The sequence below is a fragment of the Chinchilla lanigera genome, unplaced genomic scaffold, assembly GCF_000276665.1.
Source record: "Chinchilla lanigera isolate Chin_1 unplaced genomic scaffold, ChiLan1.0 scaffold00006, whole genome shotgun sequence".
Classification (NCBI taxonomy): Eukaryota; Metazoa; Chordata; class Mammalia; order Rodentia; family Chinchillidae; genus Chinchilla; species Chinchilla lanigera.
In genome coordinates this window covers 4,211,247-4,235,846 of record NW_004955407.1, presented here as the reverse complement: position 1 = coordinate 4,235,846, position 24,600 = coordinate 4,211,247, and the positions used below count along the sequence as shown (strand labels likewise).

General features: G+C 35.7%; 1 protein-coding gene across 2 annotated transcripts in view; it reads left to right on the top strand.

Annotated features, from left to right (window-relative positions):
• The window catches only part of Epha3 (EPH receptor A3), a 365,230-nt gene that overhangs the window by 265,054 nt on the left and 75,576 nt on the right, over positions 1-24,600 (top strand). Inside the window, exons 6-7 of one of the 2 annotated variants that reach the window (XM_005375518.2) lie at positions 20,594-20,718; positions 23,527-23,686. In XM_005375518.2, the coding sequence (XP_005375575.1) occupies positions 20,594-20,718; positions 23,527-23,686 (285 nt within the window). Of the gene's footprint in view, positions 1-20,593; positions 20,719-23,523; positions 23,687-24,600 lie in introns of both variants that reach the window. The other variant, XM_005375517.2, reaches the window with a different exon arrangement.

Genomic DNA, 24,600 nt, shown 5'->3' with positions numbered 1-24,600 from the left:
CAGTTAGCAATCTGTGGTCCATCAGACCTTCTCAATTTGTCCTCAAAAATTGACTTTAGACATGCTATTTTGTTAAATTATCAGTGTGTACTGAATAAATTCTTTAGCTGAATGTTTTCTTTTTAACATTACTGGATTATTGTCCTCCAAACCCTGCTGACTTTTCAAGGAATCTGCTGGAAGTCGTTCTCACAGTTTTCCTTCTGGGCTTGTAACTGTTGCAGTTACTTCTCTTATTAGAAGCATAATTGCCAGAGGTTTTAAAACAAGGACTATATTTTTTAAGTCAAAACTTTCACTTTATGTATGTTGATTTTTTTCTTATCTGATTTCATTTCCCACCATTTCATTAGAACCTATTGGTGAATTAGTTAATACATTTCCTAATTTGTACCCATCTATTGTTATTCTAAGGATGAGAATATAAACATTACAGTGATTCTGTGTAATTGTCTATACACTGGATGCTATTTTGAACACAAATTTTAAAGGAATATTCATGCCACAGGTACTCAAAAATTTCATAAAATCACTGTTTGATCTTACTAGAGTTTTATCTAATGATTCCTTTGCAGAGATTTAAAAAACACATAGTTCCATAAATGCATATATTAAAACCAACTGTGAACTCCATTAGAAGTAACATGTACCAAGGCCCAATCATGTTTGGCTAGGAGACTGCCAGATTGTCAGTCTTCAAGTTTGCTTGTCTGCAGCACTTTCCCGCCTTTTTTATTTTTTTCTCTCAAGGTACATTTTGAAAGAAATCTAACTTGAAAAGCATGCCTCTGACACTACGCCAGACTCTGCAGTGTGAATAAAAATGATTCTTTGTTTATTGTTTTTCAATTCCAGAAGAAATTTGACAGACCAGGCCAGGCCAGTGGCACTTTATGATATCTAAATAGTGGTTTCATAAAGATTTTTCAATAATTTGCTCTAAAAATGATAATATGCAACAGAGTAGAAAAAATTTAAATTATTCAAATCTATCTATATATATATATCTATCATCTATCTGTCTAACCACTTCTTACTTCTAGCAAACTTGTATACTATCTTTACTTTAGGTTATACTCCTTAAAAATAAATTTATTGGCATATATTTATGGCTCACAAAATCCACCATTGCATGCATACAATTCAATTATTTTTAGTAATTTTATTGACTGATGACATCATCATAGCTCAATTTTAGAATGTTTTTATCTCCTATTAATCAAAAACAGTCCATCATTGAACTTTTAGCTCAGTTTTAAAATACAAATTCTAATTAATGAGTCTTTATATAGAATGTAGATTTTCATGAATAAAGCAACAAATGGTGTGTTTATTAACACAAGCTTGGGAATGAATGTGTAGAGTCTTTCTACGTAGTCATTAAAATGTAGTCTCCGCTATAAAATTGAAGTCTACACAGCTGTGTCTAAGAATGCTTGCTCACGCAGACTAATAGTTTTCTATTAGCTATTGGGGTGAGGAATTAGAAATGCAGAAATCTAAACAACCACATTAAAATGAAAGCCAAAACCTTAAAAGAAACATGTATAGCTATATTTATATTCACATAATTTCCCTTTCAGCTTTCCTTATGCAATCCAAAAATGGAATAACTTGAGGCTAGTTTTTTTCTAATGTGCTAAAATTTTTATGGTGCATGTAAAAATTAATCAGCTCCAGTTCTCCAAATTCTAAGGTCCATTAAGTGAAGTCTTCATAATTGTAAAAATATGTATTGATGCACTTTTTTAACTTGGCTGGACTTGAGAAATACAACTGCCTCAAAATTCATGACTAACTGAAAAGGACATTGGACAAAAATTCCTCAGATAAATTAATCCTTGCCTAGAACTAAAGAGGTGAAGCTATAGGCACCACGGATATTAAGCAGCAAGTGTTCTGCCTCTGCAATTTCAACCTTGTTTTTTCTTTTCAAATATAACTGTGGGGGATAAAGTTATTTACTGCATCTAAATGTTTTCACTACTTAATCAAGTTATATGGGGTAGAGAATAAAAGAATTTGTTTTAAACAAAAAGAGATTGGAGTTATTATAAATGCACACATAGACAAAGCACATTTTACAGCTAAAACTGAAATTTTGCAGACATGAATGCTTTTGAAAACCTGTGAGTCTGTGCTGGTGTTCACTTTGTTTGTATAGATTTTCAAATGCACCAAAGTTAGCATATTTCCACCTGCATCCTTCAGAAAGCTAGACTAGAAAAATTTATCATCACAATTTTTGAAAATGCATTATATTCTAATAAAAATTTGATAGTAGGCTTGGGATACATACTTGGAAGACATACATAATGCATGCAATTACTTTGCAATCGTTGAATGTATTTAAGAATTTCCTATTTTATTTAAAAAGATTTTATGATTTAAAACATTTCTATGTTCTTTAAGAGTATATCAATATTACAAATAAAGGGGCTGGGGATTTAGCTCAGCGGCAAAAGCGCCTGCCTGGCAAGCGCAAGGCCGTGAGTTTGGTTCCCGGTACCGGAGAAAAACCAAAACAAAAAAAAATTTTTTAAAAAAGTATTACAAATAAATTTCTGGTGTTATATTGACCTGGAGTTCAGGCTTCTCAAGAAACTGATTTTATGGTAATGAAAATATTTAACATGGTGTATGCTAATGAAATTTGTCCTGTATTCTGGAATACTCTCTTCCCATTTTTTAAAAAGCCAATTCTATATATGAGTACATTGGATATCTCTGAGCTAATTTCCAAAATCTGATTTCTTCATATTTAACTAAACTGCATAGATTTCTTATTATGAAAGACTTGGTCCTTAAATTTTTCTAAAGCAAAGATCAACTACATCACTTCTGAAGTAGACTTTGCCTTTGCTTATTACTCTCTATTGCACTTGGGGTAAGGCTGCTAGTCATATACAAGCCATACAGGCCAAGCACGCATGAGCCATATGCTAAGCAGAGCGTGCCAAAATGTTTTCCTCCTGTATACATCATGAATAATATTTAGATGAATTGCATATTTTCTGTTGCCCACCATTTTAAAAAATCAAAGAAAGATGATGCACTATTACTGTTCCCAACGCGTGCAACAAGAAAAGGTTAAGCAATAGCTGCTCACACGTGAAGGCCGTGTAAGGACCCTCCTGCCCTGTGGACTCTACCAAGGTGTCTCACACTCACTCCAGAATGTGTCTAAGTGAGAAGGAAGCTGAACCCATATAACTCTATGTGCACATGTATCTGTGTGTTTGCGTATGTGGCTCCAATTTTGGTACCTATTAAAGTTAGCAGCTTATTATTTATCTACCCAAAATAGCCCTGCATAAACAGCTTTATATATGATGCCTTAAAGAACTCCGTACTGCTACAACCCTCCTTATTTAAACTTTCTACTTATAAAGCAGAAGGTCCAGCCAACAGTGAGCAAATTGCCGAGTTGGGGCCTCGATAGTATCGGCAAGGTTTAGGTAGCTAGTGTGTTAACACAAGTTACGTGTGTTAACTTCTGATTTATTGTGTCCCACTAAGGAACAAGGTAATCTGATGAAAGTCATAGGAGCTAATCATCATTGCTACAGGAACCTTACAGATCATAACCTCACAAGTATAGAACATCCTATGCTTTAAGTAGCACAAGAGGCTGAAGCAGTATGTTACCAAAGCGTGTACAGGCTGGTTGAAAGCATAGGTATAAATTAAAGATCAAAGGCATTGTACCATGGAGGAATGCCGTGCTCTGAATATTTTAACCTCTCCGAATTCACAAGTTGAAATTTAATCACCAGTGTGATGATCTTAGGAGGTGGTGCTTTTGAAGGTGCTGAGTTTCCCAGTGTGGAGGCCTCATGAGTGGAATTATTGCTCTTTCAAATGGCTTCAAGGAGCTGCCTTGCCCTTCTGCCTGGGAGGACACAGCTAGATGAGTCCTCTACGAACCCGGAAGTGTGCCCTCAAGAGGCACCAAATCTGCCAACGTCTTGAGCTTAGACTTCCCAGCCTCTAGAACTGTAAGCAAAAAAAGTCTGTTGTTTATAAAGCTATGGTATCTTGTTACAGCATCCCAAACAGACTAACCCAAGGCCTCTGGGATCCAAGGCAGGGAAAAGAAATCACCATGACTGTGCAGGTCTCAGATGTTTCCCCGGGTAGCTCACTGTCTCTCTCTTTAAAGAAGTCTTCTGCTTGTTTTTTAAAAAATCCAGATATTGCTGGGCATGGTGACGCACACCTGTAATTGCAGCACTCAAGAGGCAGAGGCTGTGAGTTCAGTTTGAGGCCAGCCTGACAGCATAGTGAGTTCAAGGTCAACCTGAACTACATGGAGAGAACTTGTCCCCCGAAAAACCAATCCCCTCAAAATATCTAGATATTTCATTATTGCTACTAATTTAAAATGTGTGTTTTAAAATTACATAAGTATGATGACACCAAGAAATTGTGAACTACTGAAAAAATACTTTGTTGTCATTTTTAAGGAGGGAAGAAGGGTTGGTCAGTGCGTCCTAAGTTACAGTGAAGCAGTTGTAAGAGGTTCTGGTCCAAAATGTACAATAGATGATAGGAAAGGGAAAGAAATTGCTCAAAGGAAGGAACAACTGGGATGAAGGAAAGAAGAAAATAGAAAGAAGGCAGGCAAAACATAAATATATGTATATATGAATAGCTGGAATAACTGTGTTGCTGTTGTCTGACGGTGTATTGAAATGAACAGTTAGTGCTCACAATTTTGTATGCTCTGATCAAATGTACATGCTTGTGTCTGGCGATCTGAGCAACTGATTTGAAGATAATGATATGCAATAGAATTACAATGCTCAACTCCTACCATGTTGTCTAGTGAAACTCTGTATTTTCTCTACTGCTTTATCGAAGAATTATTTTCTTATTCCCTATAGTGGTTTCAGCAGTCTTTCATTCTTACATCTGGTAATCTAAGCAATGTGGCTGAGGATAGTGATAGGAAATGTAGCAACCACTGTTGATTTGTACTATTTTGTCTTGAGAACCTGTATCACTTGAATGTTCTTGCTTTGATTTGTTTATGTTCGTGATATTGGTATGCTGCTACTGTTCTATCTTTTTGTTTGTTTATTTCTCATATACTACTCTCTTTAAAATCAAAAAAGAGGTTCTGGTGTGCTACTACATTGCAGCATGACTGTGTATTACACATTTCAAAAATCTAGAAGAAAGAAGTTTGAATGCTTTCACCCTGAAGAAGTGATAAATATTTTAGGAGTCGGATATGTTTACTCCCATTTAAACAGTACGTACAGGGTATACTTGGGTCAAAAATATCTCAACACCCAATAAATGATTTAATTTTTGTTTCTCTATATCAGTTTAAAATAAATTTAACCAAACAAACAAACGAAAAAGAAGAATGCGTTACAAGTCCCAAGGAAAGGGAGAATGCAGCGCATCCCAGGGCCACAAAGGGAAATACAGGGCTTGGCCACAGGTTGAAGGAGCCAGAAGAAAGTGTGGATGGACAGTAGCTTTCATTGTGGTTTCCATGGAAATCAGGGCAGGCTTAGCACTGGCTGGTTTAAATGATTTCACTGGGCTTGAGAAATGAGGATTGAATTTTCTGGTTATCTGGTTTTTGGCCCTGGGGTGATTAGGACAGAGGAGCACTGCCATGGGAGCGTAAGAACCAGGCAGACAGAGAGTCCTTTACTAAAGCTCTGCACTGATTAGCTTGCATATGGAAGGGGAGTCATTTGCTCTAATTCATTAGCGCTGAGATCTGCAGGCACTTTTCAGTCAGTGAGATCCCAGACTCCAAGCATCAAAAAAACAGAAAATAATATTTCAGGTTAATGCTATAATATCCCAAGGTCTAGTTGAGCAACATAGACTTTTTACTTCTCTTTAAACTGAGATAATATTTATACACAGTAAGTCATATTGATCAGAAGTGCCTTTGATAAAAGTATTGACTGCAAGGAAGATGCAATTTATTTTTGTCAATGTAAAATGTTCTCTGGTGTCACTGTTCAGTCTATAGTAATAGAGTCTCAATTAGGGTTGAATTTATTTGAAATCAGTTATATTTTGTTTAGTTTCTAAACATAAGGTAACATAGTACAGTGAGCTGTTATTTTTACTCCTTCCTGACCCATTGCTTGAATATACGGACAGATAACCCAAGAGGATTACCCTTAAAATAGTGTTTGCAGTATTCTGTGAAGTTGAAAATGAGTGTCACTGCTTTCTTGGGCTAAAAATATATTTAAATTTATGAATGATGCCACATCCCCCACTCCATGCTGAGGATTAAATCCAAAGAGTCTAGCATGTCGTGCATACTTTCTACCACTGAGCTTCTTCCCCAGCATTTTTTTTTTCCTTTAATTTTTTTTTTGTTTGTTTGTTTGTTTTTTTTGGAAGCAGGGTCTCATTATATACTCCAGACTGACCTCAAACTCATGGAGATCCTCCTGCCTCAGCTTACTGAATGTTGGGAATATAGGCCTGCTCCTTTGTCCAGTATTTTCTTTTTCCTTTAATTTATTTAGAGACAAAGTTTCCCTACTTGTTACACGTCTGCCGCGTGACAGGCATGTGCCATTGAACTGCCTCTCAAGTCTTGCAGCTAAGCAAAAGGCAGCAAGCTCTTCAGAGAAGCTCCACAAAGACTGTCACCACCATCCAGGAAGAGATTTACCTGCCCTGTTCTGGAACGTGGTATCTCTGCTTCTAACTAATCCTGAATCAAAACAGATACATATCTGACCAGGTTTTAAAGCAGAGGATGCAAACACAACCTCACAATGTGATGAGAGAGTTCTCATCTAAAATTTGTTCTGTACTGACTTGGCATGATCTGGCACCACATTTCCTTACATTGTCTTCCTCAGATTTGAAGACCATCTACAATAAAATAAACCTGTCAAAACTGAAAAGTTTTATAAGAACCTGTCGGATTTTGCCTAAAATTTCATTTTTATTATTTAAATTTTTATTTGTAATTTAGTTCTGTAGTTTCTATTCTGTTGTCTGTATTTTAGTAGAAAACAGAATTAAGAAAACCGTTTCATTAAAGAAACAAACGGGAGATATCAGCTAACTAATACTACATTAACTGGTTGATAACTTGGGCAATTAAAAGTCCATGAAAGCAAATTTTCTCAATGTTATAACTCTGAGATTGTACTCAAGGATAACACTGGCAAACTCAGAATTTAGACATATTTCTACTCTCAAAGCTAAGCCATATCTACTGGAAGTTTTAAGATATTTGGAGACTTTATGAAGTTAGGAATTTCTCAGACTATCTTTGATTCAGAAGGAAGATTCTATTGTCTCTATGTGGATTATTATGTCCCTGGAATGCATTTTTCTAAGTTTAGGCTCAGGCAAATCCTTAGAACTGCAAAGCACATATTTTGAAACATAAATAATGAATGATGCATTTAAAAAATGAACTCATAGCTCAGTTCTAAAGATATATTTGAACTTCATTTGTCTCCAGTGAGGAATGAAAGATAGTCAGATCCCACATCAGTGTATCTCCTGTGAAAAGAAAAGGCAGTAGGCTGAAAACTAAACACAGACACAACTGCCATTCTGATTGCTTTATTTAAAAATGTGTGGTATCCAAGGATAGAGCTCACTAGACTCTTAACTCAAGAGATGTGGAGAAGTACTCACAGCTCTACCAAGAATAAGACAAAACATATTGTAGAACATTCTAGCCCATCTAAGGAGCACTTTTTCCTAAAATATTCATAATGGTTTATAATTAGGTATCTCCAAGAGCCTAATGTATTCCTAGGTGGGGCTTTGGAAGGGTGACTGCATTATAGGTGTTGGATAGGCTTAGAAGTTAGGGTCTGGCTGGAACAGGCTGGTCCCGAGCTGTGCTCTGAAGGACAAATCTCTCTTGCCCATCCTACCTTCATTCTCTCCTGCTTCCCTGTGACTACACATTGAGTCACTCTCCTCTGCCAGGCCCCTCTGCCATGCTGTCCAGCCATGGAGCCAGCTCACCATGGACACGTACGAGCCAAAGAGTTTTGTCCTTTCCCCTTAGCTGTGGTGTCAGGTATTGTGTTTTAGTGAGGAGAATGTGACTAAGCCATATCTTAATAAAGTATGGTATCTGTGGTGTGCGAACCCTTGGGAAGAATCTCGATATTTTACAATAGATTCACTAGTATACTGTACTTTCCAAAAATGAAAGAAAAATTAAATTTGCTCTACTTTGTACTATTTTCTATCCAGATAATTTCTTATTTCTTAAATAATCTCTTTAAGTAAATAATGTTTGAAATAGAGCCAATAATAAATATTAAAGTTTCACATTAAAGCATTACACTTAGGAACCTATGATTTTCAGAGCTTTGAAAGATTCACGCAAAGACTGTTTTGGTTCTGTGAAGATATGGATGATATTAAAATAAGGAGAACTTGAAATTTTTAAAAGAGGAATATGAAGATCAGTTGAGAAATAACAAAAAGTATGATTTCATCTAAATATTTATCAAATGAACTTTCTTATAACTTTTGAGCTTTTTTTCTTTTCTCACTCTCCACTCTGAGTGGGAATAAGATTAGAAATTTTACCTGAAGTCTTCAGTTTTCAAAACTATTTTAAAGTCTTTCAAATTCCATAGTTTGAATTAAAATTTTGGCATATCCTAGAAATTTAAAACTGGGAGAGTTAAATTTTATATAGACTCTACTAACAAAAAGTAAGGGAAATAAACCCTGGTCCAAATGTATTTTCAATATATTACATTGTAGAATGTTTATTTTTCACTACCATTGATTAGATTGAGAAAATTACTTTTCTGTTTATTATAGAATTTATAGAAAAGTAAGAATGAAATAATTTGGTAGAAAATTATTATACTCTTATTTTAATATAATTTTCATTTGAGTTTTATTATTTTAACATCAGGAGCCTAAGCAAACCAAATAGCATGACTAGATTTGTGCAAGACTGATGGTCTATGAGGTGATGGAGACCTGTGAGTGCTTACAGGGGGAAGCAGTCAGAGTGGGAAGATAAACCTGTAGCAAAACAGTACAATTACGTCATAATGCAGTGGTCTGAGTAGTAGGTGTAGGGATTACAGTTCTCTTTCATCTGTTGTTCACTTACCATGCTTTCATTGACCTGTTGTCAACCATAGTCTGAAAATATTCATGGAAAATTTCAGAAATAAATTCATAAATTGTACCATTCTGAGGAGTGTAACCAAATGTCACACTGCCCCACTCCATCACACCTGGGGTGTGAATCGTTTCTTTGTCTGGCATCTGTACACTATCAAATGCCATTTGTGTCCATGATCAGGTTGATTATTGCAAAATCACAGTAGCTGGGCTCAAATAATCCTTATTTCAAAATTATTTTTATTAATCTCTTACTTTGCTTAATTTATAAACTAAATTTTATTATGAGTATACAGTATAAGGAAAAAACATTGTACATAGTGTTCTGTGCACTTTCTGGTTTTAGTCATCTGCTAGAGTTCTTGGAAAGTATCTGTCTTAGTTACTTTTCTCTCGTTGTTGAGACAAAATACCTGATGCTCAAAATTAAGGAAGGAAAGGTTTATTTAGCTCACAATTTGGAAGTTTCAGTCCATAATTGGCTGGCTCCAAGGCAGAGCGGCACATGGCAGAGGGCAAGAGTTCATGACACATGGCAGAAAACAGCAATGCAATAAGAGCAAAAGGGAGGAGTGGAGGCAAGCAGCCTCTTTCACTCCCTTACATTGTACTCAAAATATCCATACCCAGGGCAGGTGTAGCACTCACATCCATATTTCCAGCATTGAACTGTGGATTAATCATAAACTCTAGAAGGCCACCCCATGATTGCATGAGGCTTTGGGGGACATCCAGACAGAAACCATAACCTTCTGCCCCTGGCACCCCAAAGACTCATGTATATCCCTTTATGTATACATTTTAGTCCACCTCTAGGAGTTGCCACAGTCCTATCAGTTTCATCATTGTTGAGAGTCCAAGTCCTAAGTCTCCTCAGAGATGTAACACAAACTCTTAGCTGTGAGCCCCTTGTGCAAATGAAAAGTTAAACACTTCCAACATTTAATGGCACAAGTAAATATTACCATTCTAAAAGGTACAAACCAGGGGATACAAAACATTGGGAACAAAGCAAGTCCAACATCCAGCAGGGCAAACAAAAGTCTTGTAGTTCCATGTTCAACATCAGAAGCAAACTTTTATAAATTGTGAGCTCCAAAGGCCTTACATGGCTCCACTCATATGGCTCTTCTGGTGGTTGTAGCTCTCGTGTCTTCTCTCTTGGGTCCACTTTGCTCCCTCCTTGCTGCCTCCTTCAAACAATCCACATTCCTGGCTTTTCCAAATTCCTGGGTTCTCCAATCACCTTTTGCTTCACACTCACAGCTTCACACACTGCCTTCTCAGGGGCACACTTCCTGGCTTCACAGGCCTTCTGAAATCCAGTTGGAAGCCTTCTTAACCTCAGAATGCTTGCATTTTGCTTGCATCTAAAACCAGTGCTACATGGATAATGCCAAAGTCTGCTGTTATCTGGAGCAGTAGCGAAGTTTAGTCAGTCTGCTGTCCTTAATCTCAGTCTCAGGCAAAGTCTCTGGACAGGAGCAAAATGCGGCCAACTTTCTGCCAAGCCATAATATACATCATCTGGAGTCCAGCACCCACTGTAGTCCTTCTCAGCAGAAACCTCCCAATCCTGGTCTTTACTGGCAGGATTTCTATCAGCCTTCTGGTCTTCTGAGCTCTGACCAGAATCTCTCATATATAACAGCCAAAGGCATTCTAGCTCTACTCTTTCAGGGAACATCTCTGAACCTTTCCAAACACTTTCCCACAAGCCATTTCCAATGGCTCTTGAACCACATGGTCAGGTACAGTCATAGCAAAGACCCTATTTCTCTGGTACCAAACTCTGTCTTAGTTACTTTTCTCTCATTGCTGAGACAAAATACCTGATGCCCACAATTAAAGAAGCAAAAGTTTATTTTGCTCACAAACTGAGCAACGGTTTCAGTCCATACTCAGCAGGCTACACAGCAGAGTGGCACATGGCAGAGGGCAACAGTTCATGGTGGGCAGAAAACAGCAAAGCAACAAGAGCAAAAGGGAGGAGTGAAAGCAAGGAGGCTGTTTCTCTCCCTTACATTGTGTGCAAATTACCCACCCCAGGGCGAGTGTAGCACTCACACCCATAATCCCAACATTGGACCATGGATCAATCTTAAACTCCAGAAGCCTGCCCCATGGCTGCATGAGGCTTTGCGGAACATCTAGACAAAAACCATGACAGTATCCCATAGGGGTACATATATATTATGTTATAAAGAAAGCACAGAGGAAGGGTTTGATTAACTATTGTCAAAGGGACTCAGCAAAAACCTTCACAAGGGATTATACAAACAAATGATTTTAAAAGATAATGAGCAGGAATGACTTTATAGGTGGAAAAGGAAGAAACCTAGTGTTCTAGAAAGAATAGCATGCAGAAATATGGAGTGATGAGCAAAAGACTTGTCTTTACAGCTTTAGTTTTGAATGGAAAAATATAATTTATAAGCAGTGTTTGGTGAAATCTCATGAGATATAATAATGAAATACTCACATCATGTATTCTATTATAATCCAGAATTTGCCAATTGTATATATTCCTAAATTTCTTCCTATCAACTTCTTAAAATATAGATTCCTATAATCCCAGCACTCTGGGAGGTTGAGGCAGGAGGACCTCAAGTTGAAGCCCAATCTGAGCAATTTAGCAACTTCATCAGACCCTTAGAAAGACTGTCTCTTAAAATAAAATAAATAAAAAGGGGTAGGGAAATTGCTTAACATACTTTAGTTCAATAACATTTCTGTTCAGGAACAATTTGGTTTGCAAAAAGAAGTGCTTGGCAAAATTTTACTTTCATTCACAAACTGCATCAGGTGACAAAAATGACCATGATCACCTTCCCTGCATGAACTTAAACATGGCCATCTTCCCTAGAATTGTGGAATAAATTAAGTTTTTGAACCAATGTACATATGCACATGCAGTGGTGTATATTATATATATGTGTACATATTCATGTTGTGGCACTTAGCACAGAGTGCCAACTTAATTGGTTTTGAGATCCACCTGGGGGATTTCTGGAGCATTCTGTTAGGTTTGTCTGGGTGGGTCATGGAAGAATAACTTTGGAGTATGTGTCTCTACTTCTTCTCTGGCACTGTTTTGCTTGCTGGCCAACATTAACTGAAGAGCTTTGTTCCTCCATGTCCTGCCATGAATCTTCTGCTTGTAGATAGCCAGTCATAGACAGAAACCATGAGCAAATTAAACCTCTGTTCTTTTAAGTTACAGGTGTTGTATATTATGTCTCAATGAGGAGAATGCTGAATAATGCATACAAGTGGTACTGGAAAAGTGTGACCATTTATGTGACTGCTCCTGACTATGGCATTGAGAAAACTTTATAACTGGTTCATGGAGGAGTTTGGAAAGATTTGAAGCTATGGGTTATAGAAACCCAAGAATGCTATATAAAAAGTTTCATGGGTGATTCCAGTCAGAGCTGGAAGAACAGAATATTGATAAGAATGTGGACAGTAAAGGCCAGGCTAATGACCTTTTAGTTGGGATCAAGGACCATATTGGAAAATGGACTAAAAGTCATGTATATTACAATTCAGTAAAGAATTTGCCCTCATTTCGCTCATGTCCTGAGACTTTGTAGGAGACTGAGTGATTTATCTTGTGGAGAAAACTTCAAGACAGCCCAATATTCAGGCTGACCTATGTTTAAGTGTGGTTGCTTTCACTCAGATTTATAGTAAAATTTAGGGTAAAAGCCAGGGCAGAAAAATTTGAAAAGCTTAAATTTTGCCCCACAAAGAACCACATGTGAAGCTGAGACTAAAAGTGTTATGGCTGCTGAAGAGTTTACTTCATTTAGGAGAAACTGAGTACTTTTCACAGGGACAACAGGAAAGATTCCTAAAACAACACTTCAACATGAAATAAGCAATGTAGTCAGACATGTAGTCCCAGTTCTTGGGAGGCTGGACTACATAGTTCAAGGCCAGGCTGAACCAAATAATAAAACTATCTCAAAAAGCAAAATAAAATGAAACAAACATAAAACGAAGAAAGACACTACTTATTATAGGCTCAAAGGAACAAACGGGTAAACATTTCATTTGAGATGAGAATCCCTGGGTCACCTCCTTGAGAGAAACTACCTAGGGAATTGAATCCATGAGATGCTTTTTATTTGAATCAACCATCCAGGTACTAAGAAGCTATTGCTTCCATCATTCAAAGGAACTTGGCTATTGCCCTGACTGTTAGTAGACCTTCATGTTGTGATGCTGTTACTGGTTTTAGTAGAATGCAAAAGTCCTGGGGTCAGGGAGGGTTATAACTAGTTTTCAAAGGAAGGCCTGGGTGGACAGGCAAGGACCTCCTAACAGAGCAGTGTATGAAGCTGTGGGAGTGAAGCTAAACATGTAGGGAGACTCCATGAAGTCAGAGATTCCAAGAACATGGAACATCTACCAAAGAAAAGTAAAGGGAAATAATGGAGCCAGCCCAAGTGAAAGGATATGTAGATTGCAGCCAACAAGGCCATGGAGGTAGGCCAGTACCTTCTGAACTCACACTCGTATGCCCAGATTTTAAGCTACAGGAATTAATGTTTGCACACTGGGTTTCAGTCTAGCTTTGTTCTGATTCTTTTCTATTCCCCCTACTCTTCCATTTTGGAATGGAAATGATTACCTTGTGCCATTGTACCTTGGGATTATGTAATTTGTTTTTGGATTTTTATAAATGCTCAGAGCTCAGAATTTGTCTTGAGTCTGAGAAGACTTTGACTTGGAATTTTAAATAATATTGGAACTGTTATGACTCTGAAGAATGAATTGTTATATTTTCAACTGTGTACAGAATAACTGTAACATGTTAAGCAAATTATTAATATATCAATGTGTTTGGAGATTAAGTATGGTTTAAAGAAACCTGTTTTGGTTATAAATTGGTAAGGGGAAGGGTGTGGCACTGAGGACAGAGTGACAACACAATTGGCTTCAGGATTTACCTGATGATTGGTGGAGCCCACTTCTGGATGTGTCAGAGTTGACAATGGAGATGTACTCTTAAGTAGACTGTGTATCTTTCTCCTCACTGCTTCTTCTTCAATAGGGTTCCAATTCTATTCCTCCTAGCAGCAACTGAATAGGTTTACTCCTCCATATTCTCTACCATGGTAGACTGTGTAACCATGGTTAACCTTTCCTCTCTCAGTTGTGGGTGTCAAGATTTAGCACTTAGGAAATCTAGATTTGAAATGATGAGGTTTTAAAGGAGAACATTAAGTTTCATCTGTTTTAAAAAATGATACCTCATCAAACTGCAGAGAAAGTTGAATTTCTGGAAAGAGTGAGATGAAAGACAATAAATTCAGTATGGATGCAAAATGGCCCTCATTCAGAAAGTAGAGCCTACTGGTAAATTGGAAGTTACATAAAGAAATAACACTTACAGTAATTCAGTACTGGGCACATTGCAAAAATGATGAGGGCTGACAACTGAAAAGGAAATTCCAGACAATAACAAGTTTGGGAAACCAGGGTAGTGGTGGTAAGATGTAGAACATTAGGCTTTGAAAAATTATGTTACTTCACACACACAAGTGTTTCTGGATTTAACAGAAGTGCACACTTCAAAAAAAACTGAGAAGAAAATGTTCTTAAGAGGCACTGTAATGAATGGCAATGAAAAATAAGGGAGGACTGCTTTGGAAGGCATGTCCAATTCAAAAGAAAAATCTTTCAACCCCTTGTTGCATGATATTTTCCCATGGAGATAATTTTTAAAAGCTTTGGCTCACTTGGAAAAGAAATGCTAAGGCCTTATTGTTACTACTCTAACTTGTCCAATCGCTAAACCACAAAGATACCTCAGAGGTTCATTAGAAATTCCCAAACCCAGAAAAAGCAAACTCCCAGTAAAAACAAACAAACCAAACCAGCCAGACCTTTTAGGAGTTGAATACTGAAGTTTTCACTTCCTGATTCTAAGGAAAGGTCATATTTTGGTTGCAGAGGAATAGTAAGTGCAGCTCTAAAAACGCCATAGTTAAAATAATGAATCTTTTCCATGCCTATCAGATTTGGCATGTACAAGTATTAAGTGCAATTCTAATACAAACCGTGAATAAAATAAGTCTTATCCCAACCAGTCTTTTTACACGGAAAACTTTTTTTGTAGCTTAGTAAGTTTGCTTTTCTGTTGTCATTTGTTTTTGGTATATCATTAGATGTAGTCAAAGACAAAGGTTACATTGACAGTGAGAGCATGTTGAACCCTTTCTCCACAAATAAATGAGGAAAAAATCTTTGTGAGAAAATTGTTTTCTGCCTTTTGGCTGGGACTGTTTTTAAGTATTAAGGCCTATATTTCTCTCTCTGTAATACTTGTGAACTAGTTATTGCCTCTTGTTGATACAAGAAGCATCACAGCTTGGCCTAGAACTAGGAAAGAAAACATCCAGTGAGCTCATCAACTTTGTTTCCCAGAAGGTAATGTGAAAGAACACCCCGATATCAGTCAAGACACAGATAGCAGAAGGTGAAAATGTTTCTAGTAGTCTGTCGTGACAAAAGAAATCCAAGGTGTGGTTGGAAAATACATTGAATATTTAAGTTGAAAAAGTGTTACAGTAAAAGACACACTAACAACTTCCCAGAATACTCATCCATTAATTGAACAGAGGTGTCCCATCGTTCTTGGCATTTTCTGAGGCATTTTTGTAAGTTCTTTTTTGTGATCGTCTTTAGTTGTACTGTTAAGGCTGCCCGTTGTCCTGAGTTCAGTCACAAAGATGAATTTCATGGTCATTTTGGGAAGCACCAGAAGCAGCACAGTACTGGATGTGGTGACTAGGTGGATGAGGGTTCACTGTAATGTTTTTATTTGACAGAAAATTGCCATGAATGTTTGCTCAATGAGGTGTATTCAGAAAATGCACTGACTGTTTAAATTTTAAAACAGTTAAGGCAGTAAAACAGAAATTGTTGCCCTAAAAAATATTCTCCCTCATGTTGAACACAGTTATCCCATAGTCATTAGCAATGTGTGTTTTAATGTAATTTTATGGCATTGTTTTTATTTTAAAGATAAAAAACAAAAACATAAGATAGTTGTAATACTTTTAATGTAATTTTGAAAACTTTAAAGATTCTGTATATTTTTTGCATGCCTGTGTACTTTATAGTACAATGAATTATAAGAACCATGAGAAAACCTACTATGCCGCAGTAAGTTGAGATTTCTAAGTGCTCAGGAGTATTTGGAAGTTTATCGTATGGTAACACAAATCCATCTAACTCCCAGAAAATTGTAATTGTGCAGTTGATGAGCTGCCCTTTTCCTTCCAAACTTCATTTTTTCTGTTGCATATGTGTTCTTTCAACAAATATTTTAGTTAAATATAATCATTAGATGTCAGTCTGACAAATGTATTATGTCCTATTCTTTTAGGACAAATATGGTTGTATTCAGAATAACAAAAGCTCAGAATCAAACATCACCTCAAATAATAGTACAACAAAGTGTACTTTACACATCAGAGCATCATTTTTAATATTTAAAAAAATTACTTTTACCTGTTGCAAATTATCTTTTTACTGTTTTTTTAATTTTTCTCCCTAGAAAATTGCCCATTTCCTAATCTGCATGAATGCTTTACCCACTTAGTGTATTATGCTGTCACCAACTTTTTTCTTTTAATAAGAGAAACATTTTAGTAATTTATTAAGTTGTAGCTACACAGTTAAAACTCTGTCCTGGGCTGTTGAAATGTTTAGCATTATCTGCTATTTTACCTTATATATCAACACGTTTACAAAGAGAAACCTATGCTTTCTCTAGCATTTTAATTTGTCCTTCTATCTCCCAGAATTTCTCCAGCTTCAGGACAGCCACCCCTCCCTCTATATAACAATTACCCTTCTATTTTACAAATTACAAGTTTAAAAAAAGAGAAAGGAGAATAAAATAAATCAAATCTATCCTACAATGTACATTCCAATGCCATTTTTATATAGAAAAGAAGCTGAATGCTTTCTTACATATTTGAAAATTAATAAATGGACAAAGCATACATTGAAACTTGAAAACTAATGACAAAATATAGCCCATATCCCACTTTCTCATCAAAGATTGAAATTATAATTCAAGGAGAGCTTATTAAAATGTGGAGGAGAACAGAAAGGGGAGGGCAAAGAGAAAAGGTATTTTAGAAAAAGAGAATTTAAGGAAAAGTAATGGAAACTGATCTGTAGATGGGGAATGGAAAACAGATTTAAAGGAAGAGATGGGAATGAGAAAAAAAAGAATTATGATATATTACGTACAGGTACAGATTCTCCTTGACTAATATGATCATCATGTATGGTAAATGTAGTAATAAAGAAATTAAAGAAGAAAATGATTTGAATTGCAAAGTGTTCTAAAAAACTTTATTTAAAAAATTGATACAATCAAGTGCCCATGTGCTAATTATCTTTATGAGTATGTGCTATAATGTCCCAAGATTATCTATAAGAGGATAGAAGAATAATTTGTGTAAACTATTTATTAATATTACAATATTGATGAGCATTGCCTAAAGTAGTGGGCTCCCAGCCGGTGTACTGAGCTGAACTGTGTTGAAATGCATCCAGCACAAGGGGCATGTATTAAAAGAGCAGAACAAATGACTTAACAGGGGCGGAAAAGCAGCAGTCAGAAGAGGTCCATTTAACACAGAGATGGTACAAGTTTCGAGCAATTGCCTTTAGTTAAGTAAGTGTGGAATTACAAAAGGCTATTTATTACAGGCCAAAGGGGCCCTGCAGCTTGCTCAAAGGCCTTTGAAGAAATTCAGCAGTTATAAAGTCTTGCTCAGTGCAGAAGCAGTAAAACCTGGGCAAGCCCCCAAAGCAGCCCGCAAAGTTTCCATTAAAAAGTTAGTGCAATCTTTGTTATAATTGTTCTTCAAAATGCCTTTTTTCTTTCTTTTATTTTTTAAAGGAGAGATAGTATACCTGGTTATTTTCTAAAATTTCTTTGAAATGTATTTTAATCAGTAGGAAAAATAAAACAGTTGCATGATGGTAAGGAATTAAACCCAGGGCTTGGAGGAATTAGAAGGAAAGTTTTTTTGAAACGCTTTGCAAGCACACATTGAAAGTTACACTATTAATGGATTTGCTTCAGCAGAAAAATTACTGGAATTTCCCCATTGTTTGTACAAGAAGCAAAACATGGTTGTAGGACATTGGGCCACAGTTTTTCATTAGTGATTGGACAATAAATCGATTGTTCTAAGGATTAGACTATGTTAAAAGAAAAATTCTCAAATATTCCACATTCTGGTGTTAATTTCAGTGATATATTTAAAAACATCAAATATGTTTATAAAACATCATGGAAATGAATTAACTTTGCTTGGAATCAACTTCAGAGCAGCACACCACAGGGTTTGGAGGGGATAGCAATTAGAGAATTACCACAGAAGAACACTGAATAGATGAGATGTATACATGGAAAGTAACTGACATTAATGTACATAAATGGATATTAATTACTAATGGAATAAAATTAAGAAAAAATGAATTACTTTTCCACTGGAAGTGCAAAACCTATGTTTTTGATAAAAGACGAAGTGGTCATTTCCAGCCCATTAGAATAACAGTTAGAAAAGAGCTACAAAACCTTAAAAGCAATAAAAACAGCTGGGTTGAAAATTTATGTCTGGATTCTCACTGAAGTTTCACACATCAGGAAATGAAGAACATCTTACTTTTAAGTGAGAAATGTAAATGAAAGGCAGCTATAAACAGTTTAAATGAGTTGATGGATGAAAATGTTATTTTGTGATAATCATAGTCATCTAGTGATAATCAAATAGACAAATATGGAAACTTTCCTGCTAAATTTTGTGAGAATGCACTGACATGTGTTCAAATAGTCACTGACCTGAGCAAATTTATAAGAAACATGCTAATTTTCATATTAAATATGTTAATAATTCAATGAAGAATTAATATATTACTTAGAATTCATATATCTAAAAATCAATGAGCTTTTGTTTTGTGTTTGTGATTTGGTTTGCTGAGCTTCAAGAGGGCAAGCTGCCCTTCTACTCTTGTGAGATACTTCACCTGATGGGTATAAACCAAAGTGAGACCTGCAATCAGGAGTATATTGATAAATACTGTACACTTTCCTCTTTAGTGGAAGAATTTGAGCTAAGAAATCACTAAAAAAATATTTAATCTTCAGTTACAAATGAAGGTTACTAAGAAATCTGAACCAAAAGAATGTTTTTAATTTATATTCTATACATTTGACAATACATAACAAAATAGCAAATGTAGTCATCATCAAATAAGATATTCAAAATATATATACATAAATGTAACGTATAGCAGAGACATTATCTTATATTTATCATGTTCATCAAATATTTTCAAAGAAAAATGTAAAAGAAGATTGTTGTTTTCTTGATATGTATATTTGTGTACCAGAATATTTTGGAGGGGGGTCAGGAGTCAGGATCTATTAGTGTGTCCTAAATCATATTGATTTTACAATACACAATATTATTATCACCTATTTTAATGGTTGATACATTGTGTTAACTTGAAAACTCTAGAAACTTAAGTAAGTAACTCAGCAGTCCTATGTCCTGGGGTGTAGAGGACATGCCCTTATCTCTAGGATTTTGTTCGTTGTGTCAACTTGAGAAATTTAGAAGTTCAACTAAGTGACTCAATAGGGGGCCAGAGTCCTCACTTTATAAACATCCTGACCTACACAAGAGGAGGGCAGAGAGATGGTGTGACTGCTATATGCACCTTAGGGCTGATAGCCTGCTTATCATATAAGGAAGAAAAAGAAGCCTGCCCCCCATGCCTGTTGCTCTTGCTGTGTTCTGCTGCTTTGAACTACTGCCCCATGCCATGCCACCCTGCTTTGGAACCAGCTGATTATGGACTGAGACCTCAAAAACATGAGCTAGATAAAGCTTTCCTCCTTTAACTTTGGATGTTAAGTATTTTGTCTCAACAACGAGAGAAAAGTAACTAACACACCTGTAGATACCGTGAGACTCCTTGTGCATAATGGATTCCAGTCTTCTTGCAGGGTTGCATATGAAAGTGTTATCAAAGAGCTAAAGAATCTGGGATTAATAGTCTTGCAGCATTATAACCAGTATGTAGTCCTGGTGTTTTGTTCTTTTTTTAATATATCAAATATATTTCATTGCTAACATTAGTAGCAGATTGAAAACATCTGTGCACCTGCCACTAGTCTACCAGCAGTAGAACATCTCAGCTCATTTTCCATAGGCTTGCATGGACTGGGTCTGTAATTCAGCTGCTAGGGCTGGATATGGGGCAAGACTAATACCCATGAGCCTTGGAAATTGAAATAGTGCTTTCTTACCCAAGATGAGAACATTAATGGACTCCATTTGCTTGTTCCCTTCTCTCTGCTCTCGCCACCACCCTCCCCAGCATAATAACTTGTTTCCTTGCACTGTCCTTTCTGTTCCTCTTCCTACAGCGCCATCGCCTGTCATGACCATTAAGAAAGATCGGACATCCAGAAACAGCATCTCTTTATCCTGGCAAGAACCTGAGCATCCTAACGGGATCATTTTGGACTATGAGGTCAAATATTATGAGAAGGTGGGGAAACGATGTTACAAGCTTATGTTATATAGGGAAAGACTATTTTCTCATGAGCTGTGCTCTTGCAAGGAAACCAGCGATATAACTAATAAGTTCCTAGAACTCTATTGAGAACCATGGTCAAGTGATCTCTGATTTATAGGCAGAATGGGGCTTAGAAAATGTGTTGTCAAATATCCTCTATTCTACAGCAATAAGCAGCATCAAAGATGCTACTTCTAAAATTAAACCAGTTAATTATGACAGCAGACCACACATTTATATCCTTTCACTCTGAGACCTCCACTCCACTAATCATTTTATAATGATTCCTTAATCCGTTGGTGAACTACCCATTCTCTAGCTCATTGCCTCAGGCACAGTTTGCTGACTATATTCACATGAATTTCATTTAATATAGATAGAAAAATTGGCATCAATAATAAAGGCATTGTGTTACTGAACTAATAATGAAAAGCATTCGTGACTGTGCAGAGGAAAAGTTAGAAGTGGAGGGTGGATGGACAAATTTGTCTCATATCGTAAAACAGTGGTTCAGTAATGCAACCATTACAAATGAGGACATGATTACACATAGAATTGAGACAGTGATGTGTTGTCGTTCTAACACTGATTTTCTTCTTTAAATTATAAGAAAGTTTGACAGCAAGATATATTCAAACTTTATCATCAGATAGGGTTTTTTATAGTTACTCATGTGAACAGAATATATTTGTGTACCTGCTGCTGTTTACAAAATATTTTAAAATAGATTACAACCAAGTGCATTTATATAGCAGTTAACATTTACAGAATATTTCTGCATATATTATTTAAATATGAGCTGCACAATAATCCTGTGAAACTCGGTAAATATATTCCTTCAAAAATAAGAAAAGTGACAGCCACTTACATTGGTTAAATTTCCATAGCCTCAATGCGAATAAACATTAAGGCTCTGCTTTGACTGCCGGCACCCGTCGGTTCTCATTTAGGACACGCGGTCGACGCGCAATCCCCCCCGCGCTGCGCACCTCCTTCAACATAAGAGTGGACCCTTAGAAGTACCATGATCAGTTATACCAAGAAACGGTGTATAAACATAACTTTGCATGATGTAGTTAACCCCTTCATTGAAGTTAATGTGTTTTACAAGTATGACTTCATGTTTTTTATACTCCTTGCTACTGACAAAATTGTGTCTTTTTCATTAGAAGAAAATAAAGTCCGAGTAAATTTAATTGTGCCAAAATCACAGTAGGGATAAGTGCTGTTGTAGCCAAGTGCTTATTTGACTGTAATTTTCTATTTTTAAGAGTATTACAAAACATACTGTGTAGATTTAAGGTACTATATTTTCTTAAAGATCCAACAAAATAAAAAGAAAACTAATTTTGTACTTCAGTTCAGACTAGATTGAAGAACAAGGCAAAAACAATTTTAGATTTGTGAAGCTGATTCTAAAATACAGTTGACTTATGTTCATACTATTTGCAAATATATTTTCTGAACTTATTTAAAGTTCTACCAACAAAATATTCATTATTATTATTCTGAAAATATACTGATCAATTTGGATCCAAAATCATTCTCTAAGTATTTTTAAACTTGATGCAGGGAGATGTTCAATATTATGAACATATTCAATATTATATATATATATACTTTTAGCATTCAGACTTGAATTTAATAATTATTGACAAATGTACATATGTTTTATAAATATTTTGAATGTTTTACTAGAATTTTAATTCCTCAAGATCATTCTTTACTGATTAATTTGCTCATGATAATGAATAGTGACTGATTCTGAATACTTTCTCAAAAATTTTATTTTAAAGAAAACAAAAAATAATAAGATACCTAGACATTATACAAAATTTTAAAAAGCCAATATGATAGGAATTTAACAATGGTTGTTATATTTTTTATATTTATTTTAAAGATCATAAAAAATAATAAAAAACAGAAACAGTACATAATTTTAAAAAACAAGATCAATAATTTTTTAATGACTGAGATGTTGTCATTATTTAGAGACAAATGTATTCAACTCTTTTTAGTATTTAATATAGTAACTCAAATGTTACCTAATTTAGCCAGCATCTGTAGCTATGAAATCTATAATTGATTATCATACATATTAGAGGGAAAATAAGATTCTGCATAAATCAGTTTTTATGAACAACACATGGCGCTGAGACCTTACTGTTGGTGTGTGAGTCTCCCAATACACAGGTGAGTCTCCTAGAGGAGACTTCTACGGGGAAATATTTCTTATGTTTGCTAGGAAGATATTTGTCTCTACTAAATGACACTGACTTAGATTAAGTACAACCCAGATATAGTTACACTGAGAAAATTTGGGCCATATATTTAACCTCAGTTTTTATATCTAAATATTTGAAAATTCATAGAAAAATTTTCTGTTTGAGACTCAATCTGACATTCCTATGAGGGTTAATTCAAAGGCATATTTTCTTCAGTTTACTTTTGAATTTGGTTGCAAGCTTTCCCTCAAGTTTGGCTTTAAAGGGAATATATTGTCACGCATATATTCACTATTTGGTAAGAATAAAATATAACAACAGTTAACAGAGCATACAACTCATTATATCTAAATTAGAAAGTTCTGTAAATATTTTCCTTGTTAAAAGAATTCCTCTATTGTACCCAGATCATAAAGTAATTGACATCATTTTTTCATGCATCATATGTTCTACATTAAAATCTTAAAGAAATGACTTTGTGTGGTTTATTGTTTATCAATTGACAGCATTATGAAGATTTGATATTAACATGATTCTTTTTCCTACCTCAAAGCAGGAACAAGAGACAAGTTATACCATTTTGAGGGCAAGAGGCACAAACGTTACCATCAGTAGCCTCAAGCCTGATACTACATATGTATTCCAAATTCGAGCCCGAACTGCAGCTGGATATGGAACCAACAGCCGCAAGTTTGAGTTTGAAACGAGCCCTGACTGTATGTATTATTTCAGTGTCTTGTTCGGGGGAGAGGTGTTGCATCTCATACTTTGCTTTGACTCTTTGCTTTTACCTTTTGAAATCCGGTATCATTTTTTCTGTTTTTGTCTTTGTTGCTGTTATTTTGGGGTGGTTTTTTTTTTTTTTTTTTTTTTTTTGCCGTACCAGGGATCGAACTCAGGAACTTGCGCTTGCCATGCAGGCGCTTATGCCACTGAGCTATGACCCAAGTCCTACTTTTTGTCTTTAATATAAAAATTTAAAAGTTTCCTGAAAGGTAATATCATGACTTTGCTTACTAATACTAAATGAATTCAGATTAAATATTTTGTTTAATATTAAGTATTAACTGAGTGTCACACATTGAATATATATCGATTAAGACCTTCAGCAATTCGGATCGCATCATTCTGGGTATGCAGAGTGATGTGTTTGTGTGGGTACGCACTTGGGTTTTTTTTTCTATTACAAATCAAACACTTTCTAGTGCTTGGAATGCTTCCGGTTTTCTATTAGTCATAAATTGCTCTTGAGGAACATTTAACATGATTAAAAACCCTCTGCCTGTAAATCCAGATGTTCCAAGTTCATTGCATGATTCGGTGAACTACAAAGAGAAACTTAGTGATCCATGAGGATTTTAATTTTGCTTTAATTCTTAGCACATGCAATCACACTTAACAGCAAATAAGGAATTTCCAAAATGTGTTTTATCATTTCATTTCCCTTCATAAGCAATTTCGACAGTCTATTTAATCCGTAGGTTGACTAAAATTGGCAAGTATTATTTTCTCAATAACTTTTCGTTTCCTTAAATTCAGTTGTTTCATATTTTAAAATTCCGTGGGCAAAGTAGACTTTCAAAAAGGTAATATCAGAGCTGGACGTGGTGGCATACACCTGTAATACCAG